Source organism: Megalops cyprinoides, chromosome 3 (assembly GCF_013368585.1).
Source record: "Megalops cyprinoides isolate fMegCyp1 chromosome 3, fMegCyp1.pri, whole genome shotgun sequence".
Classification (NCBI taxonomy): Eukaryota; Metazoa; Chordata; class Actinopteri; order Elopiformes; family Megalopidae; genus Megalops; species Megalops cyprinoides.
The window spans coordinates 2,941,271-2,964,676 of NC_050585.1; the positions used below are offsets into that span (position 1 = coordinate 2,941,271).

Consider the following 23,406-nt stretch of genomic DNA (forward strand, 5'->3'; position numbering starts at 1 on the left):
CACTCAGTGTAACTTTAATGTAATGCATTACACTGCTCATTTTAATGTCAGTGGAATTAAATATTCTGCCAAATGTAAGTGTAATGGAGCTGTTAGCCCGTTACGGCATGCATCGATAATTGGGTCAATAAAAAATAACAACGTACACGACTGTTCATTACTTACCTGTCTTGTACAAAAACAGCTTGCAGAATTACGGCATGAGTTTGTCAGGATGCAACCGAGCGCACTGCGCATGTTTAGAAACAAAGTTTTAAATTACTGTCAGGCTGCACTGTTGTTGCTGGGGTGGCCAACTAACAAGGCAGTAAAGCGACAGGCTGTTAAAAACATAGCTAAACAGTTTTAACTTTGTTTTAAATGTTTTACAGTACTGTTCGTGTGCTAACTAGCAAACTGCTTACCGCGTGTCTGCTTGTGTCTCAGCAGCCACTGTTTCCGGGGCATCGGGGAAACAAAGGGTGATTCGTTGCGCTGGGACTGTATTTATAATATAATGTATATTGGGTGGTATATTCCAGTTAACACCAGTTTGCATATATGTTTATTTTCGGAATATGGGTAAATCTGAAAATGTGGAAAATGTGTTATAATATTAAGACTTCTTTTAATGTAAATTATTTCAGTTATTTATGGCAATATTAACAGTTTGGGATTGAAAAGAATTAAAATTGTTTTGGATCGTCCCAGCCAGCTAGGAGGGTATTTAAGGGAGTCTTTGCCCTCATTTTTGGGGTTGTTGGTTGGTTGAATGGAAGTGAAGACTGGAGTCTAAGCGTGTACAGTGAGTGGGTATTATTGGACAACCCTGTAAATAGTTTTGTTTACCTGTTTGTTATTTTATTTTTTTGTTTATTGTTGCATCTTTGTTGCTTGAGTTCTGTTTTTGTTTATTTTGATACTTTTGCCACCTGCACTGTATATAGCTGTCACCTTCGCCTGCACGCCAGGGAACCAATAAACACCCTTGCCACTTCATTTGTTGTTTGGCTCCATTTTGGAATTTTTTTTTCTGCCTGGCTGCTGCGGTTGTCCCGTCACAGTAACTTCAGTGTTATGTAGTACTCTGCTCAGGGTAACTTCAGTGGAATACAGTATTCTGATCAGTGTACTTCAGTGTAATGCATTAATCTGCTCAATGTTACATCAGTGCAATACAGAACTCCAGTCACAGTAACTTCATTGTAACTCAACGTTCTGCTCATTGTAACTTCAGTGGAACATCATAGCTTCTCTGTCCAGAGTGATCTTAGTAAATGCAGCACCCTGACCTGTGTGCACTCGGTAATGGGTCTCCAGCTGGTGCTTGAGGCTGAACTTCTTGCCGCAGCCGTTACATTCGTAGGGCTTTTCCCCAGTGTGGATGCGCTTGTGGCCCTTCAGCGTGCTCTCGTCCCGGAAGCAGCTCCCGCAGAACTCGCACTCGAACGGGTGGTCGCCTACGGCACAGGGAAACACATAAACAGTCAGAGCATGACCACGTGGATGACGATCAACAATGTGACACACACTAAGAAAGCACCACAATGATCCACTGTTCTCTGCTGCATATCGTCAAGACTGTGAATGCATTGTGACAATGTTTCATTTTCTTGTGTTAAGACAATAAAGAACCACGTCTGGAAATTGCATTATTTCATGCCATTTATTGCCAGTTGGAATGTCCGACAAAGACAATGGGATTGGAAGAAGAACACACAGGTAATGAATGAAAGATAGTGGATGTATTTATACTAGCAGTGACAGAGTACGAGTGGATGCATTGCGTGATTCCCCTTCCTGAACCTTCCGTCTAACATAACTACATTTCTCTAGAAATATAGTAGACTTATTTTCAAAAGCATTTTGGGGTTATAATACATAAAAAAAATAAATTAACAGAATTAATAGAATCCCTTTTTTCCTTCAGCACAAGATTCCTTTTCTTTTTTTAATAACCACCACCTGAAGAAGGACTTTTACATTTGTTAAACAACATACAAGGCATAAGTCTATCAACCTTACCAAATAATTTTTGTTACATACATAATTTCATGCATAATGCTATAAACATTCATATAAAAATAAATTTTCTTTTTTGCAGAATTGTCGCTAGCGTGGTTAGTGCTGAGGACCTGGTTAGTTACGATCCCTGACCCTAGACTAGGGGTCGTAACAAAGTTTTTACAAAAATAAATAAGCCAACCTAAAATTTCCATGTCCTGGCCAGGTAGACAGAGAGAATTTACCAGTAATTTACAGCAATGAACACCAGTAGACAAAACTGATCTCTTTCGAACCGCATTTCGAAACACACGGCAATGGTACAGTTACAGATCACTGACAAAGTAATGATAGGTCTTTTGCTGCATCCTATTCTTTTCTAGGTCAAGTAAGAGTACTATACTCTCAATCAGGGTAGAACTCTAATGGATATTCAGATGTCAATAATCAGCGATGGGGTGATATGTTGAGGCTCTCTTTCGTTCCTTCTGCTAATTGCTTTCCTGTGTCTGAGCACCAGACGGCCATATATCATTTACTCCCCTGTACAGACGCGAGGTGCTGCCAGGCGTGAAACACTTTCGATATTTAATGCATTTCGCTCTAGCACTGAAGGTTTAAGTCATCAGCAATGACCTACGCGTTTCATTATATGGCTGTCCAAATGGTGTCCATGCTGGGGAATAAATTGCGTTTCTCGTTATGTACTGTCATGCCTGGGCTCCCCGCTCCTCACGTAAAAGAGACAGCGTCAATTTCCTCAGGCACGCACTAATGCTACTCTCATTTGTGTGCACGTCCTGACCGCGATGACCAATGATCTCTGCTGCTCCAGTGGAAGGGACGGACCGAGAGGGGAAAAGGGGAGGAAAGAGCAAGAGGAGAAAGAAAAAAGGGGAGAGTGTTAAAAATCAATAAGAGTGACAGTGTGTATTTGTCTGCATGAAGTTATCAGCGGACCCCTGCTGTAAAGACAACGCACTCTTTCTACTGTTCCAACCACCGCAGGGATCACAATCCATCACTGTATGCGCCACACCGCTGCATGCTGTGGGAATAACAATCCTGCCAAACTCACCTGGCTCAATTTAGGGCCTGCCGCTGCGCTTTAAAACCACACAGATACTTCTGTGAGAAAACACTGACACATCTCTCACAGGGCTGCACGTGACACTCTGATATTCTGTTTACGCCATGTCATCCTCCGAGTCGCAATCTTGATGGCGTGTGCTTAGTAGCATGCTGTAAAAATGTCATATTAACATTAACTGAGCTAAATACGTCACCTCCTTATTCAAATGTAAAGTTTGACTTTTACAAATGTGAAGAGAACCCTATAATTAAATTTCACACTGATATTCAAAAGGGAGGAGAGCCAAATTTGTACTGGAAAAACATTAGTCCTAATGTAATAAAGATACAGTATCGTAAATCAGAGCACCCGTACTGCTCGAGACGGTACACTTCTCTCCCCCGCCTCTTGGCCCCAGCTGGGCGGCGTTAATGGTGGAGGGGCGCAGATGAGCACAGAGCACACAGAGAAGCACTGGGATGGAGGGGGGCTGTAAGACCGTCTAGAGACTGTCACCTGCGTCCCTCTGCTGCTCCCGCCACCTTTTGCCACCCCCCACCCACTCTCCACACACACGTGTGTGCACACAGACACACACACACATACTCTCTCTCTCTCTCTCTCACACACACGCGCACACACAAACACACACGGACACATGCACGCACACAAACACACATGCACACATCCATGCACGCAAACACACATGCGCGCGCACGCACGCACGCATGCACGCACACACACACACACACACACACACGGCTGGCACGGTGTACCTGCTGCACCAGCCCCCGGCACGACCGAGTGGCACTCGGCAGGCGGGTAAGGGATGCTGCTGGCACGCAGAGGGGCCGGGGTTCATTATGCGATAAGCAGCACAAATCAGGGATCCATCAATGCCAGGGCCCACGGCTGGCCTGTGCTATCAAACACAGCTGCGAACACAAAACAGCCGCCGCAGACGGAAAATGGGCGCCGAATAAAACGCGAGTAGGGGACAACAACGGAATATTAAGGAGGCCGGGCTGCCTCGGCGGAATGGGAGAGCGGGGGGCGGGGGGGCTGGCTGGCTGGCTGCAGTGATTATCAGCCCATAATGTATGCTAGTGTTCTCTCTGCTCCCCTGACCGTGTGCCTGTGTGTCTGTGTGAGAGACTGTCAGTGTGTGTGTGTGCGCCAGACACAATCCTCAAAAAGACGGGGCTGTCGGCACAGTTCTCTATTTTATTTAAAACAAAGGCACATCTTCCTCAGACTCACCAAGCTGAGGCAGTCTGTGTGGCAGGATGGCATGTATCAGTGAAATGACTTTCCAAACAGTGAATAGCTTATTCCTACACGCAGCAGTATGAAACATGGTACTGAATGCTGCTGATACCCTCTATTTCTCGCAGTTTCTCCTCCCCCATTAAAGATGATTTCTATTAAAGCCTCTGCACAGACCACGCCGCTAGCCTGCACATGTGATATGCAGGCGCTGAAGCAATACTACCGCAGCTCCATTGTGGTTAAAAGCTGTGACACACAAGTGAGGAGAGAGAACAGATTATGGGTGTGTAATATTATCTGGTGCCCCAGTTCACAGCTGTTATTTTGCCTGAGAGAAGGGAGGTTTTATTTTTGGCACAAAAAAGAGACCAAATTGAGTGCTACTGTATCCACAATGCAATTAATGTAAACGAATTTCAGTATTGGGGATCATTTTTTGATAAATGTGACTCGATCCAAGCTTCCAAAGGTGACCTGCTGTGAGTAAATATATCTGCATACAACACAGTCGCTGAGAGCCAGGCGTGTTTTAAACCACGGTAGCAATGAGCATGGTGCCTGTTGACTTTCAGAGACTTATTTTCAAGCATTGTTTTTTTTCCTTCTTTTCTTAAATCCTTCTATAAAGGCTCGGCACCACGCACACCCAGCCGTTTGCGGTGCTCATTGTAATGTAAGGCACGCCTACAGTAAAGTCAGGCTCAAAGGAGCGCAGCGTGGGGCTTGCCGCCTGTGTCAGCCGCGCCAGGCGTACATGGCATTTACGCAGGCAGCCGGGGACATTGGAGTGTCCTCTCGAATGTTCTGTCCTGAGCAGACAAGCGCGGCGCTTCGGTCCACCCGCCCTCACCATGGCAGACATGCAGAGAGGTCCAGTCTCTGGCTGCAGCAAGCCTCTGCTAAGCACAACAGAGAGCACGCGCACGGCTCAGAGGCTGCGACTCTTTTGGTTGCCGCACCTTTGTGCTGTCTAGTGGTAAAATGAAGTTACTTTTTTATGCTTTCCCCCCCACTATATACAGCCCTTTTTCAGCCCTGTGTCACCACGATAACCTCTGCTCTCATGCAGAAGTGCAGGGGTGTAGTGAATGCAATCCTTCATTACACCTGCATGCTGACTACGCCTGATTTGAAGATGGATGCAGCTTCAGTGATGTGATATGAGCCAACTGCAGGTACCTGACAATCACAGGTTGCCCGACAGTGACGAGACGAATAACTGTCGATACACTCAAGCCTGTCCCTGGCAGAATGCAGAAAATTTGTTCTGCTGCTGTGTGCTTTCAATTATCGGCTGATGACACGGCTGGGATTGAACCTCGCTAAAACTCAGCTTGTGCTCTAGACAAGCGCTTTAAGCACTGAGCTACTTTGAGCCAAGAAGGTACTTCTTTCCTTTTTACATTTGGGGAGCAGGTGACTCATAAGAGTGAGTGAGAGAGAAAGATACTACCATGTCTATGGCTGCTTATTCACAGCCAGAAGCCAAAGTGGAACACCAATGTACAGCCAAATGGGGTTACTTTCTTTTTCCTTCTCAGAAAATTTGATTTTGTCCAGTTGTGGTTTTATAGGGAAAAACCAATGTATTTCATCCATACATCACACAGCATTACAGATGAGGCCTCTACTTGCGCTATGCATGCTTTTTTCACATGTGACTAATCACATGAGTCGGTATGTACAACTACACAACTGCCATTACATGGTTGCCTCATGACTTGGCCTGTTTGTTAGGGACAAAGCTTGTCTTGTCTGACCATCCATTCAAGGGCCAGTGCACAAGAACAGAGTCCAAACACCCCCCCATCATGGTATGGAGGACTGGCTGCCACTTACATGAAACCAAACTGCTCATATGTAAAATACAACATGTTGTTTATACTTAAACTTTTCCTAGTCTTTTATCCTTAAATATTTCCTGGAGTTTATCTTGACTTTCTGTTGTAAGGTGCAGGAATTTTTTCCCCAGTTTTCTCCCATTCAGTCCAACTTCTGTTTTTTTCTAATTTCCTCTGGAAAAAGTGCCCTGTGACAATCAGGATGTAATGGGAGCTATACCAAATCAAGCTGACTGATGACTGAAGTGCATCACTCCCTGCCTCATGTTGTGCAGAAAGGTGCCCCATGCCTGGTTCAGGTATGATACCCGTTCATCTCTAGCATACAGCATGTGTGCTTTCCTGCTGATGTTCATGGACATTGAGCAGCACACAGCAGAGATGTCACACTCAGCCAAGAGCCAAGAGTGAGAGCTGGGATTATGTCTTCAGGAAAATGGCAGGACCTGACCCCCAGACCTCTACTGTCTTGCAGGCCTGGGCCTCTGCCAAAGTCAGAAAAGCTCCATTGTGCAAGACTGTCCAAACCGCAAGCCTTTTTTTTCTCCAAGTGTAAATGAATGTCCAAGGGGGAGGGGTTTAATCACAATTAATTGTTGCAGGCTCCCTCTCACCCCTGCGCCTGAAACTCAGCCAGCAGAAGTCCAAACTGCCAGCCACAGAAAGGGCGTACTCACACTAGGCCCGGTTGCCTTATACCGTGCCCGAGCACCAACTGTTCTGAATAATTGCCGATAAATCAACGTATGTCTGTGTTGGCGAGTGTGTGCAGCAAGTCTCTGCAACTCACCTGAATGGGAGGGCCAAAACGCAGAGAACAGGCTGTCAAAGCTCATCATTAACACCATTAACATCTCAGGCAGTACTCTATATTCCTACACTGTATTAGATTATTATACATGGTATTTCTAACTTTCATTGACCGTGCATATTTTCTGCGAGTGGGCAAGTTGTTTGTCGGAGTGAAGGAGGGAGCAATTTCGGGGTCAGGGGAGAGTGGGACACAGCTGAGGAGGCGGCGGAGGCAGGGTGTGGCCCTCACCGGTGTGGGAGCGCAGATGGCGCTTGAGGGCAGTGTGGCTGGGGAAGGTGCGGTTGCACTCGCTGCAGATGTAGCTGCGCACGCCCGCGTGGACCTCCATGTGCTGCTGCAGGGCCGTCTGCGTCTGGAAGCGCTTCCCGCACAGCAGGCAGAAGATGGCCATGTCCGAGCCTACGGGTCAATGTGCAAACAGAGAGAGAGAGAGAGAGAGAGAGAGAGAGAGAGAGAGTGAGGAAGTGTCGGCACTGGGTCATTAGTTTCTATCAGTCCATGGACCCCAGGCCCACAACAACAACACAGGGATGCTCAAAAGGGATTTTTAACATATAACAACATCAGTCTTCATGCCACTGTGCTGCTGCTAAACCTACTCGGCAATTGCCCTTTTGCAGTTTTTTTTTGGAAGTTATGAATGTTTCTGAAATAACTTTAATGTGTTAGCACTTGATGTGCTTAATTCAAACTTGAAAAATGGCATACTCCACTTCACGACCAAGAATGCCAATTTGGGTGGCTCTTACAGGAAAATGTTTCAATTGTTCTTCAAAGCCTCCGTGAGAAAATAAACAGCATCACAAGGGGGAGGTCATGATCAGCAAAGGCACAAATGCAACAGGATCTTTTTTCCCCCTTTTGATTTAATGTATAATACCTACACATTGGAATTGAAACTATTTTTTCTTTCCTTGGGAATATTGGTATTGATGAAATGAATGTAATGTAAATAGTGTGCATCTGGGAGTAAAGCTGGTTAGGATCCCGTGCCACAAGAGGGCAGTACCAATACAGAACCAATGCCAGCAAAACGGGATTATGCAGGGTACACCAGCTAACTCACCAGCTAAGTGTGAAGCACTTAACAGTCATCCTCAGAGCAATGCTCAATGTGGAAATATAACATACAGTACCATAAGGTGCACATGTTTATTCTGCCTATTCCCCCTCAAAAGGAAAGAAGTACACCAGCCATTTCTTCTGCTCCAGCCACTCTGAAACACACATACACCCACACAAATTCACACTTTTTCAATTACCGGGCTCCTGAAAACTCAGGGGGAGACTGAGTGTTTAGAGCTCGGCTTCTATTTCAGCAGTCAATAGCGCATCTTTCTTGCAAAGCTGCCACTAATTTAAAAATCCATGAGAACCCAGGGCCACATGCTCATAAATGTGAGGCAAAGAGGGAGCCTTTCCCCCCAAATCAATCAGCTCCAGCCTGAGCACAGAGCAGAAAAAAAGAAAAACATCCAAAAAAAAAAAACACAACACTGAGACAAATAAAGCAGGGCCCTCTTCCTTACATCACAAAGTGAGTCAGGAAGGCCCATTTTCCACAATACAAAGTGGCAACCTTCCCTTTTTTGGTATTGCCTTTAGCTTTATTCTTCACTGACTTCTTTCTCTTCCTCTTCATCAATGAAAGGGGGCCATTGATTGGGGGTGATTGCCATGGGAATCCCTTCTGGAGCGGAGGCATTGAAGTGGGCCTGAGTGGCAGCCGCACATCTCTAATGCAACACTGATGCTTTCAAAGTGATGCTTACTGCTCAGCTTTTCACAAAGAAAACCACGCCAAAAATGAAAATGTATTTCACTTAAAGATAGATAAAGAAAATAATCAGAGAATGAAAGTGAGTGAATCAGAAAAGAGCCCTCACCTAAAAGAGTGAGTGAGTGAGTAAGAGAGGGAAAGAAAGGAAAAGGAAAAGAAGAGGTGAAGTACAGATTAAGCGTACTGCGATGGAAACAGTGAACCTTATTTGAATTTGGAATTTTAAAACTGAATGCAGAAAATAACACATATGCAGATATGCAGAAAATAACAGAATAAAGCATTAATACGCATTTCCACAGCTGTCCTATAAATTACCTATGTCCATTACTGTCTCCAACCTTACTTTAACAAATACCCATTCTGTACTTGAAAATGAACTCAAGAAACAAATTACAGTGCACATACAATATATTATACTACCTGTATATTCTTTTGACTGGCTAGCTGAAGCTATAGCTGCAGAACAGTGCAATGGCATAATAGAAAGCTATGGTTTAAAGCATCTTCTGTTGATCTGATGCGAAGTATACCAAAGATCATTCTTTTAATGAGCTTAACAGCATGCCTTATGATTATTATTTAGTGGTAAATACATCCCAACCACACAATAAGTGAATGGCCCAGCAAATACCTGGCCCTGTACGTCTAACTAAATATGTCCCCAGTGTTTCACATTCCTCATTCAGCATTCCTGGGAGCCTGTAAAAAACATTGTTCTGACACCGAATGTTACTACTGGGCAACTCTGGCGATGATGCATGAGGATAAGTGGAAGTCACGTGCCTCTCTCTTCCAGATGGTTCCATGATCTGCCCTTTCACCTTCATTACCTTTGCTCTTCCTGTAATTCTGCAGTAATACAATAATCCATATTTCATTCTTCTGCCCGCATGCTGGATTACATGCGTGGATGCCTTTGGGTACACTGATTGCTGCAGTAAACCAGTGCCATGTCAACACTGTTCTTCAGAGGACTCCATGTGTACCACTTAAAGTCAGCTTTTTGAATCCAGACACCTGGTCACATTAGTATTTTCACTGTCTGTAATGCCTAAGAATAGACACGGACATGACCGCATAAAATACGCAGACACAGTTATTTATGGTGTGCAAGAACAATCAATAAAATGGTACCCAAAATCTCTTAGATCTCATCTACACTGATGTGGCTGAACCTTGACATGTAGCCACAGGCTATTTATCAGACATCAAAAAAGGCAAAATAAAAATGAAATGGATAACAATTACAGTCCAGTCCTGATCATAATATTCTGTTTTCTAGATCTATTAAGACAGAAAACACAGGCAGACATTTTTATGATGATTTTTGTCCTAAGAATGCCTGAGTGCATGAAGGAAACTAAGGCTCTTCTGCAAAAATCAAACCATCAAGGGAAAGTGCTTGGTTTACCATGTAATTAAAAATACATTTCATAACATGTCTCAGCATTTAGATATATCAAATGATACATGTTAATTGTAAGGTATTGCACAGACTTTTGCCAGAAAACAGCTGAAGGTGCCCTTAAAGGAGGCCCAAAAATGTTAACAGCTGTGTGAAAAACAATGCAGGAAGAACAAGCACACTCAGGTGGTGACAACCAGGAGAGCATACCTCCCCCAGGCCTATAGCCAATCCAATCTGACAGAAAAACAGAGTTTGACTGGAGCTCTAGGAATTAAGAACTACATAATGAAGCATCAGTTCTACTGGGAGGTAAACCGGCTCCTGTGAGGCCAAATGGTAGTAAGATTTTTAAGAATGAAAAGGGAGTGTTGAGAAAAAAAAGAAACACGCTCAAGTGCCGACCTCGGAAGCTATTATAGTGTAAAATCGAGTCGGACAGGGTGACACGAGAAGAAGAAAATGGTTAGTCCCGACACCCGCTCCTGTGTTTCGGCATAATTTACCTCTTCTCTCCCGTCTATTTATTATGTTGTCTGCTACTACCGAGGGGGCCCTCTCTCCCCTTGGCTTCCACTTCCAAACATTAACTTAATGGAGCTGAAGTGGCGGACAGCGTTATTTAACCATGCTGAATAGGGCCTGTTAACGGAGAGAGAGGAAGTGCCACTGCAGCACAGTCTATTTCAGGTCGTCACACTAAAAAAGACCCAGAGGAGAGCCATGCAAGGCTGCCACGTATGCCCTTCCCAAAACTCACATCCCGTCAAGACGTTTAGCGATGAGCCAAAGTTACAAACAAGGTGACAGTGGGTCGGGTATAGTGTGTTCTTTTTTTTTTTCCAGCGCCATAGCTACTCCTGCATTGCTTTTGCAACACAATCTTCCCAGCCTTCAAATCACTGTGAATGTTTCAGTATCGATGTCTTCTACATTTTTTGGGGACTTTTCATCCCTCTTTACCCTGACTTTGGAATAACTAATTCAGCTTCTCAAGTCACCTTGGCACCTCCTTCACCCGCACAACACCACTGAAGCTCTAGAGTGAGGTATGTACACTCCTCTGATACACTGGCCCAAAGCACACTACAAGTGCCACAGTGCACATACTGCACATACAAAGGCTGTGAAGGAGCACTTTTCATGCACGTCTTTATTCACCATTAATGTTAGATTCATTTCTGATTCATTTTAAATCTTCATTCATTTTTCCAGGCTGCACATGGTAAACCTCTTTACTAGTTATCTTGAGCATTCGTAAAGACATGATTCTATAATGGAATAAACAACAGTACACTCTATGTAAGACATTTCAAATGATTTCAAAAGACTGCCATCTCAGTAAGGCTGGAAAATTTTCAATCCTCTTTTACAGCAATGGAATATCTTGCTGCAATAATGAGTGCAAAATTATTGGTGGCATAAAATAACAAAAGGAGACAATGCATTAGTGCCAGATTAGAGCATTACTAGAGGAGATTAATGCCTGGACAAGAATAGAAACCTTGAGCTTACAAAAACCAACATTTTAAGTCACCTCAGGGTTCAGCTCTGTTAGTGGATGTTCAGTGAATGACTGCTGCTATACAGTATGACAAGGCAGAGTCGCTAAAATACCATTCTGTAGGAGAACCCATCAATTTCAGCAAATAGCCATATTCTGTGTCACTCATTTCAGTGTGTTATTTCAAGTGAATCAAGAGATGAGCTCAATAAAATGGAGGAGTAAAAAACTGGAAAAAAAATCCTTTGTGAAGCTGTGGAACTTCACTGCAAGGATTAATGTGATAAATCATAAATTTATATAACTTTTATGCATTGTGAAATCTGTACTAACCAATCGTTGTGAAAGTCAACAGAGTATGATCAGCTGTACAACAGAAGTGTTGCTCCACATTTTGTGCAAAATACACACAGGTTACAGTGACAAAGACTTAGCTTGTTATTCAATACTGTCCTGCTGGTGGAGAGCTAACTCCTGCTGGCTGCTCAGTAATTCTGTTGGCAGACTGTGTTCTCACCTGTGGCTTCTTTCCATTGAATAATTAGCAAACTCTTACGGCACTTTGAAATGTCGCAGAGCTAATTCATATTGTGCCTTTCTTACACCTAAAACAAGTAGCCTGATTGTTTGCTTTGCTGCAAAGCCACACTGCTACAGACTAACAGAGCTCTCTGGATTGTATATGTGTGTCTGCGTATGTGTGCACTGCACACACATAAGGTTGCATTTATGCAGATCTTTCTGTCTCATTTCACTCGCACAAAGACAAAGGATATGAGCCTAATACGAAACAGAGTGTCATTCGCTGTCACAAACCCTGCTTTAAAGGACACTGCCACGCAATGCCTAACCCATGCCCCTGTAGCGTATCTACAACAATGATACATCAACTAAGATTACAATAATGATGTCATTATCATCATTTCCCTCATCAACATTGTGATAAAAACAGAAATACAGATCATTGCACCAGCTGCAGTACAGCAGCAGAAGCCAGCCTGTGTATTTTTATTGACTACTTCAAGATGGCTACTTTGAGTTTTAATATAAATGTATAGGGTCTGAAGGATTCTTTTTTTAAAGTGTACATGGAAATGACTAGTGTGGAGATGAAAAAATAAAATGCAGAGATTGAAAGTTGTTTAATTTCATACTGTGAAAAAAGCATATGTGTATGAATCATCAGGAAGACGACATAGTAAGATAGTAAGATGATATGATAGGAGGGCTTAATGTAATTTACCAATAATGTAGCAGTGGGAGTGCAGCTTCAGAACAGTAACGGTGTGCTAGGACACAGCGTTCATTCACTTTACACCCATCAGGAGAAGAAATAGATAGATACATGAAAGGGTATGAGAGGTAGACGAGGGGTGGGAAAGTGCAGAACCTAAGAGCTATGTGCCTGTGTTTGAGAGGTTGAGGTTGACAGCAGGAAGGGGTGAGAGGTCAGGGGGGCTGCAGGGCAGCTGTGGATGGGTGGCGGGGGGTTGGGTGGGGGGTTGAGCTGAGAGGGGGCAGGGCCTTGGCAGCCCTGCTGAGCCAGGGGACAATGGGTGCAAGCGGGGGCTCCGAGGAGTGAAACAATACAGTTCGTCCAGTGCCAGAGCACGACGGGCCCTCTTCACAAACCCTCCGCCTGAATGGCTGGGAAACATGCAGTGCTGCAAGGACACACACACACACAAAACATGCGCTCGGACACACACACAGAGAAAACACATAAATGGAACACACACATACGCGCACACACACACACACACACACACACACACACACACACACACACACACACACACACAGAACACATACACGCATACATGCACATGCATACACAGACACACAGACAGACACACACACACACATAAAATATGCAAACCACAGTTTCAAAAACAAACATTCAGAGAAACTGGAACAGGTGACAACAATGTAAGATCAACACCAACTAATCCAGGAGACCCTGGATAACTGGAGTAATTAAGGGCCCTCATAAAAGTAGTGTATCAGCTATGATTTTAGTCATTATTGCCAACAGTATTTGTATTTGTTTTCTGCAAAACCCATAGGGTTCACAGCTGAGTTTTAACCATGCAAAGTAATTAGTCTGTTTGTGTAAATGAAAGAAACTGCACAAAAAAAAAATCCCCCACCTGAATGTACATGATGCAATGCCACATTGGCCACCCCCATAAGTGAGTATGCCATCAAAGGAGGCCACTGAGCACACATGCCGCATGCCTTCAACAGTGTATGTACACCCGCTGTAGCATACATACATATCCGCAGTGGCACACTGTGTCATGCACTGTATTAATGACAGGCTGTCCGGGGTTCGGAATGGCGCGCCATGCAGAGAGTTAAGTCTAATCTCAGTGTGAGCTGGCAACTCTGTGCCAGTGCCTTTCCATTTGGTGCGTTTGGCCCAGAATACAGAGCACGAGGGCATGGAGTCTGGTGTTTATTCAGTCAGAACTGCATCATGGTTCTCAGCTTAAAAAGCTGAGGGGAAAATGAGCCTTGATCCATTGTTTATTGATCTAACAGAGAGGGAGACACACAAGGAGTGAGAAACAGAGAGGGAGAGAGGGAGAGGGGGAGAGGGAGAGGATGGAAATGCATGGCAAAAAAGGGAAAGAAAAAGATGGACAGAATGGGGGAGTGGATGAGGGGAAGAGTGGGAGAGGTGGAGAAATAATTAGACGCAAGAGGGGAGAGAAAAATACAAGAAACATTTCTTATTTTAGAACAGGTCAAATTTCAAAGTTCACAGCATATTTTTGCACCATCGCTGAAAACCCGAAACTATCATGGAAAAATACATTGCAATATTATGTATAAAGAAAAACAGAAAAACAACTGAAACAAACAGTTGAAACAATTTGAATTCTCCCCATTTTAAAGCTTTAAAACAATGACACAGACCGGTTTCCATAATTCTTTTTCCTTGTCTGACTGTTGTTGCTTAGATGTGTTGTCTGGTATTGATTATGTAAAATATTTGGCAAAAAACATGAGGAAAACAGAATAATCAATATTCTCACACCTAAATGCCTGTGCAAAGAAATGGAGATTGGATAGAGGTTACCACTTAGCACAACACAAGCATCAGAATAATGAAATAACCATGTCTATTTGTGATACTGCCTTAGACCTAGTCCCAATAGAAGCTCCACATATGCCCTGATTCGAAATCAAGGCTCTCACTCCCCTTAATACTGGAGTGCTGTGGTCTGAACATAGCTTGATGTGCTGTTCTTCTCAGTTGGATTAATGCTGCCAGATGCTGTTGTAGGTGCCATATCAATTCCTCCTGGATGATGCAATGGAACCATATGGTTCTCCTCTGTAGATTCACACTTTGTAGTGAGAAATATCTAAATCTCTCACAAATTTCAAATGTAAACATCAATTAGCTATATTAATTCAGAAAAAAGAGGTAAAATCAGAAAATCGCCTATTGTGCTCAGACTTGAGCTGCCAAATGCAAATGGTAACAATCTCAATCTGACAGCTGTATTCTTACTTATGTTTTCAAGTTATTAAACGATTCATTACATATTAGCATCTAAATATGAGGCATATTACTCTAAGCGGGGTTTGGGAAGTGGCCAGCGCAAATCTGGTGCTTTTGATTCATCTGAAGCATGCTGATGGATTGAGGAATGAAAGAACATAAATGTCAAAATGTCAGATTTTTACTGCTGGAGCACAGTGCATCATGCACAGAGAAAAGGAAGTGGTGTCGCTTTAAGAGAGTGTAATTTACAGTGAGCAGCCAGCCTCAGCTTGGCTGAGGATCGTTTACAATGGAGAGAACCCCGGCTCTCTGCTCCCTCTCCCACAAATCCGATTTAATCAGACAACTCTAGCAGTGTGGCTTGAAGTAAGAAAAAGGATAATTAGTAAACAGAGAGGTGCTCCGCTGCTTCATTGGCATTCGAGCGGGGGGTTAGTGTGTCGCATTTAAAATGCGGTCTGATGAAGTCTACAAAATCAAACCATTTGTTACTCCTATTGAAGAGGCTTCAGGCCTCAGGCAATTAAATTGGAATTAGTGCAGGGAATGAGGTACGGCGGATTCATACCAAGGAGGGAACTGTCTGGGCAATGTCTGGAGTTCAGGCTAGTTTACAGTTTCCAATACTCAAATTGTAAATAATTCTTCTGTCCCTGCCTGTTTTTTTTCCCCCTCGCCATGCCAACACCATGCACCTCCTGGTTGTTGTGCTCATTTTCCCTGTGAATAGACTCTACCCGCAGCCGGCCATGCTTACCCTTCTGTCATTTACCTAGCCCTTTTATCATTACTGCCATTATTACTCTGTTCATGTTTCTTCTGTTCGCCTGTGTCTCCAGGGCTCCCGGCGCAAAAACATCCAATAAGGCCCTGAAGCATACTGAGAAAGTCCCATGGACATCTTTGTAATGGTCTCTCCCTTTCCCTCTGTCCATTTACAGGCATGTGTGTTAGCATGTAATCAGACATAAAAATGCACACATAACATGTGCGGGTGCCTGCGTGCACACACACACGCACCTAAAACAGATACATGTAACCCATTCACAAGAGCCAGGAACAGTGTCATGAAGAGTTAGGAACGATCGTCTGGCAGGCTGCAACATTTAAGCCAATGAGCCTGTTGATGCCATGTTAACAGAATTAAAACAAAGTGAGGCTTCCAGACAGGACCCTCCATCTGCTACGTTCCCCTCTCTCCACTTAACTTCTTGTTGGTCTTTCCCTTCGCAGGCCGACACTGCCTATCCACACCGAAATGGGGGTGGTATGAGGGGAATACCTGTGAGATGTGCACCGGCGTGTTACTTTGAATGAATGAAATGCTGAGATGCCATTTTCTTTTCACACTTGATTGGGCACAATGGAGATGGGGTTACCAGTGGGAGATCCTGCGGGCGTGGAAGGGGTGAGGGCGGTGGAGATGGGAGACAAATGAACTGCAAATGAGAAGGAGCAGCTCGCTGCACTACAGCTGCTTCGGAGCTGCTCATTTGGCCATGACAACCCGCAGCAAGCGGTTGCCTAGGGCGCCAGAAATTGCAACGATGCATTTTGTGCAATGTACTCTGGGATCATGCCCAGAAGGGGTCATTGCAATCCCAACGGCATGTGGATTTCAATTTCAGTCCATGTTTTTTGGAATACTCAGAAACACACCTGTCTTGTGTACCCATGTTAGCAAAATCTGGTTACAAATGGCCAAATAAAATGGACACTACTGTGTACAAAAGCACCCCCTTATAAGTATTTTAATGTACTACATTAGTGAAACACTTTACAGCTTTGGAGAAAACCCTTGCAAAATGTAATGCATGGTAATTAGTAACTGAAAATGAGGTTTTAAAAATATATGCATGTCACACATACACTATATGGACAAAAGTACACCTGACCATTACACCAACAGGGACTGTAATGACATTGTATTCAAATACATATACTTTAATATGGAGTTGGTCCCCCTTTTGCAGCTTCCACTCTTCTTGAAAGGCTTTCCACAAGATTTTGGAGTGTTTCTGTGGGAATTTGTGCCCATTCATTCTGCAGAGCATTTATGAGGTCAGGCACTGACGCTGGACGAGAAGGCCTGGCTCGCAATCTCCGTTCCAGTTCATCCCAAAGGTGCCTGATGGGGTTGAGGTCAGGGCTCTGTGCAGGCCAGTCAAGTTCTTCCACACCCAACTCATCAAACCATGTCTTTATAGTCCTTGCTTTGTGCACTGGGGCACAGTCATGTTAGAATAAAAAAGGGCCTTCCCCAAACTGTTGCCACAAAGTTGGTAGCATAACGTTGTCCAAAATGTCATGGTATGCTAAAGCATTAAGATTGCCCTTCACTGGAGATAAGGGGCCTAGCCCAAACCCTGAAAACAGGTGTGGCCAAATCCTTTGTCCATATAGTGTACTAGTTACACATGTATATATCTGACACATATCAGATACACTGTCTCACACACATTGCATATTACTAAACTACATTATGTTCTGAAGTACATACACATTTGGAAGTCTGAGGTTGGACATATATTCGCGTAACCCCATATTCTTTATTTATTGCTATATTTTTTTTTTATTATTATTTTATACTGACAGTACCTTTTCATATCGGAAATGTAAACAAGTCCCTTGCTTATCAGTTAGGCACACAAGCATCCATTTATATGTATATGTGGAAATTGTTTGAGTTATGGATGATGTGAGGGGTGTTTGTGTGTTTTCCTTATTTCTTGTGGAAAAGTTGAAAAGTGCTTTCTAAGCATGCCCTAAATCATAAATAATGAAAACACTGAAATAAAGAACTGTACTATTCACACAAAATAATCAACTGCCACAGTAAGGAGAACTGGCTTTCAAAGGTCTCTTGCTGATCCATAAATTTGATTTTAAAAGACAGCATTGTTCACTGATGGCTCTTCTCCTTCAAGTATTACGGCATGCACTTTACTCACAGAGACTTACAGGTTGTAAGGCTGTTTTTTAAGAACATACAATCACTCAGGAAACAAAGCGGCCAAGATATTATTATTATTGTTACCAGCATCATAGGACAGCAAAAAGCAATGACTGCAAGAATAAAAGACTTTCAGATTCGGACACATAATCCCTGTTCTGCTCTGATCTGCACTGGTGCAGTCTACATCTTATGGGTATTTGGGGATGCATAAAATAGCTAAGCCCACCTTGTTGGCCTGACAGAGCAAAGGGGTGCGGGGGTCACAGAGAGGGGCCGGCATCCTCAGCCCTCCCATTGTGCCTTCAGAAAACAAAGTGGGACCGATCGCATTCTTAATAGCAGGTGACAGATTTATCACTTTGCCTCGAGTGCCGTTGAGTTTGTCTGACTGCGTGTACGAGACATGCGAGCTTGCACCACGCCTCGCCGAGAAACCTCACAAGTATGACACCCCTGCCCTGTGGCTTGCCGTCTCCCACCTTGTTGGCCTTCCCCGCCACCTGCAGGGGAAGCTCAGCTTCGCTTCCTCCTGCAAGACCCCCTTTTGTGGGTCTGTGCTAAAAAGGAAAAATCAAGGAATTTCTGGACTTCTGGGGGATGCGTCTGGCTCTCTCGATAGTTGAAAGCCAGGAAGGGTCCACAAAGTCTCACTTTTATCGCTGTGCTATTGTTGTATGGCAATAAATGAAGATGGAGTGGAATCTTCACACTTATTTTTACCTATGATTTTTGTGGGTTTTCACTCCAAGAGTAAATCTCAAATCAGTGACATGATAAATCAGTTTCTAATTAATCAGATAAATCTATTTACTTATAATCCTTCTTAGCTCAAACATGGGTTATCACTGTTCTGAGTCCCATTTTTCTGCTTTAATTTTTAATTATTTCACTGGTATTGTCACTACATTGTTGAACTTGATTTCCACACTCATTTTAATGTTTCCATGACCGTTTTGCATGACTTCTCTGCAATAGGCACCATTCAGTATTCAGTGGCAATGCTTTTGTTAAGAATGCTAGTCACACAGGCTTGATTTCATCAGATGAATCAGTACAAAAAATATTTATCCAGTTTCCAGCTGGTAATAAATTCCTTACAGATAAAAGGTGTATCTGGTAAACAAAAAATACAACAAAAGCATCCTGAGGAATTTCTGCTGGTTCTGTTCCCTCCTGCACTGCATGGTGGGAAATTTTAACATGACAACAATAGTACTTACAGAAGCTAAAATGTACATTGGATCCTGTCATTGGGTCTCTGTCACAGGGGTTCCAGCATGATCTCTGATCCAAAGCATCAAAAGTACAAAACCTTCCTGATAGACTGCCAACTCAGCAGCTGGAATGGTTAGCATTTTTACTCATTAACAGATTTAAAGTGAAAAAGTAAGGGGGGCGATAATAATCTGGCTATAGCCCTTGTTCTGGAATTCATTGTACTTCTTTTGCCATGATTTATTTGTGCGGCCATCTGGGCTGGGAGCGGACAATGTGGGCTTGGTCCCTGAATGACCAGGCGCATTAGTCATAGGCTCTTAGACCGGACGCCTTACCTACTAATCTTTACACTTTTTGGTCTTTTACTGCGTCCAAATGACCAGTGCCCCTCAACCCCCCCAACCCTCCTACTCTGTGCTGACACGGTTTTTCGCATTGGACAAAGGGCTTTCTTCGCCTCTCTACTCCACGCCGTGCAACTCCTCCCCGCCCAAAAAAAGCCCCATCTGACAGGACAGGGGGTAGAGAGGGTTTGTTTTGTTTTCTGAGACGGGAGGAACGAGATGAGATTCTAAAGCTACCCTGGCTACAAAAACAGGGGCTTGATCCTGATCTGAAAAAAGTAAAGCTAATCATATCTGAATACATAAAAAAGCATGGACAAATTACTGACAAATAAAAGGTATTATGTATAATAGGAATGGCATGCCTTTTTCCAGCTTAATGTAAGCTTTTGTGGGGCTATTAGAGGAAATAGGGGAACAGAACAAGCCTGGAGCCTGCACAATCAGTTTTCCATGCACTGGGACAACTCGGCTTTTGTTGCATTTAGTTAGGGAGATGCATGTTTAGAATTCTGCACTGAAGAAAGCTCTCTCTCCAGGACAACTGAAGTGCAGCCCAGGTGACAGCTGCCTTTGCAATAGGAAGATATTTAAAAACAGCAAATAATGGCAGTCCACATACTCCAGCTAACTGGTAACTGAAAAGTTACAGAGGAACAATCTGTTCCTTGCCACATGCTTTTGATTGTAAATAAAATGATATAATCTAAAAAATTAACAGTGTTGTAATTTTGTCATTACAAATTTCTAAAGGGTTTGGGCTTGCAATTGAAACTGAAATCAAGGTCTTTTGTGATGAGAATGTTGTTATTTGAACCTGTGCCTTCTAACAAACACGCCTCAGAGAGAAACTTACTCTCTCTCCATCACACATTCTGAAGCTCACAACTTATCTACACAACTATCCACGTTTTTGAACATGACAAAATATAAATTTACAGTTCAACATCTGGAAAGGGCGATGGTAAAATTTTATTAGAGGTCAAGAACCTAGGTATTCATTCTCCACTCAAATGTCCTTTTGAGTTTTTTTTTTTTCCAAAGGAATAGAGGGTAAGAGAGTGAGAAGGGAGTTTGCTGTCAAATTTGCTTTCGCTGTTAAAGTTGACAGTTGACAGAAGCTGACCGTCTCAATTCAACTAGTGTCATTTTGCTAATGATCTTTAATGCATGTTTATTTGAAAAAGGGGTCTGTGTGTGACCTTGAAGGCAACTGGCAAACCATAAAGTCTTTATGCAGGAAGAAGAAGAAAAGACTATTTTTAGATCAGCTTGTCTGTCAATCATGTCGTCAGGTTGAGCCCAAGAACACAGGCCTGAGGGGATGCTTCTGAAGGAACTAATGTAGCAACCCTCCTCAATCACTCAATCCAACCCATTTTAATTTCATTAGGAAGAGAATTGACTTAACTTTGCATCAATCACACAAATGCAGACACAATTCACACAAATTTCAAATGGATGCATTTAATGGGGTGAAAAAATCAAACATTTGCAAAGATGATGACATGTGTTCTGTATAGAGGTTCCTTAACCACAGTGAAGACTAGGCAAAAAACCTCAAGTGTTTTCCACTTGAGAAACCTGTAATATCAACAAATGCAAACCATTTGCAAACCACACGACTTACTCTGATAAATATTTGCTTATTAAACTTGAGGTAATTGAACTGACATAATTTATTTCTGACAATTTTATGAGATTTCCTTTAGGTTACTTTATTCATTTTTTTAAAAAATGCACCTGCATTTTTTGTAATTAAATTATGTTCATCTCAAAAATATCCATAATCAATGGTCAGACAAAAACATCAACCTCTTTCATGCATCCTGCAATCAGCGCTGTACTGACTGTGATGTAGAAAGCAAGAGGCGACTCTGCCCTCATTCACATTAAGTGCACATACAGTCAGAATTCAAAGACCAGATTAATTCCATCCAGCTCGCTTTGGTCCTAAGAGCTCTGCTGTTTTGTTTTTGTTTTTTTTTTGTTCTTTTAAACTCAGACTCTCAATGATTCACTTCAAAGGAGCTCCCTTCCACCTGATAAAACTTGGGGGAGCTCACTTCAGGAATGATTCAAACATTGTAAAAAATATTTCTTGATAAAGCAGAAGCAGAAGGACTTTGTTCTTGGCAGAAATAAGGAAATAAATCATTTTTATGCCATTACAGGACTTCTTAATGATGAAACTGATGAGGGTAAAAATGCCTTGTCTTCCTTTTTCCACAGATTCAGCATTCTGTTTTTTGAGGGGTTTTTTTTGGAAGTTTGCTCATTTACTTATTTCTTTTTTGCTTTGGGCGTGCATCAAAAAATGTTTCATCAAAGGTGTGCTCCGACTGCTATGAGCTGTGATTTAAAGGCTAAATCAATGTCATGAATGACATTGTCGTGTTGAGTGCTGATAAAACAGTAAAACCATTAATGGTCTGGAATAATTACATGGCACTCAGCAGTCCCACACTGAGGACCTAAGCCATAAAAATGAAAGGATTTTGCAATGCAACCCTATTTAGATTCCACCATACTAACACCATCCATGCCCCCCAACTCCTTTTGGTTCTGCCATGCATGCATATGTGGAGGTGTACGTTTTAAGGTCTTTATCGGTTGCCCTGGATTCCTCTCCACAATGTGCACCACATCATGAACAGAGAGGACAATAGACATTAGCCAGAGTTTACTCAAGTTTATCCCCTTTTCATGTGGTGGGGTGACGTGTGAGGCCACACTGCCAAAAGGGGCTAAAACAACATGGGGGTTGGGGGGGGGGGGGGTGTTTGGGAGACTTTCTATTCATTTGCGGGCTCACATCAGGAGAAATCCTGGACGGTCCTGCGCCTAGAACTTCAGCAAGCAAGTTCATTCGATTTCATTGTGAGTGCGTGAAACAAAATTCTCGTCCCAGCCACAGAGGATGACTTGCAGAGACAGGGAATAAGGCCCTGTTCGCACCTGGTATTAATGTGTCTTGGGTGATCCGATCACAAGTGGACAGCACTAAGTACACGTGTGAATGCACCAAAGATGCACTTAGGACACATTGAGATCTGATCTCTCAGTCCACGGGCCGCATAAGGCCACATTCTTTTAGCAGTGTGAACGCAAATGCGTCCTGGGCCACATTGAAGGACCGCCTACTCAACTGACGTCCTTAGCTTAAGCGGAAGTACGTACTCATTCGCGCGCCAACGGCGTTCACACCGGTGTGATTACCTGTTTAGCGCGTAAGCTAAAAGCGGTGCGATTAGAACACAAGATTGGAAAAATTATAGCTAATTCTAGCTTTGAGGAAACAGCGATTTAATGTTAAAAAATATAACAAATGCTAGCTGACAACTATGAGAAGCTAAATAACGCTAATGAAAACATAATGAACCACCTGCGCTACATAGCATGAAAAATAAGTTACGTGCGAAAGGGTTTTAAAGTGCGATAACAGGCAACAACAACTAGAGTTCGCAAGCTAGCCTACCTCCAATGCTTCCAAGCCCCAAAGGTGTAATGCAATATATTACATGAAAATGGTATTATGGATAATATGTGAAGTGTTGTGTTCTACAAATAAATGTTAGACTATTGTGGGAGTCAAGATTTACGACATCATGAATATCAAGGGGACATTATAAACCTCTTAACGTGGCTTAATGTTCCAAAACTGCAATCAATCAATGATCACCAAATTTCTCTCGGACAT

At 43.0% G+C, this 23,406-nt stretch overlaps 1 protein-coding gene across 1 annotated transcript in view; it reads right to left on the reverse strand.

Annotated features, from left to right (window-relative positions):
• Positions 1-23,406, reverse strand: part of zbtb16a (zinc finger and BTB domain containing 16a) — a 115,378-nt gene that overhangs the window by 3,880 nt on the left and 88,092 nt on the right. Inside the window, exons 5-6 of the mRNA XM_036524678.1 lie at positions 7,208-7,378; positions 1,272-1,439 (exon numbers count right to left, since the gene is read on the reverse strand). Of these exons, the coding sequence (XP_036380571.1) occupies positions 1,272-1,439; positions 7,208-7,378 (339 nt within the window). The remainder of the gene's footprint in view (positions 1-1,271; positions 1,440-7,207; positions 7,379-23,406) is intronic.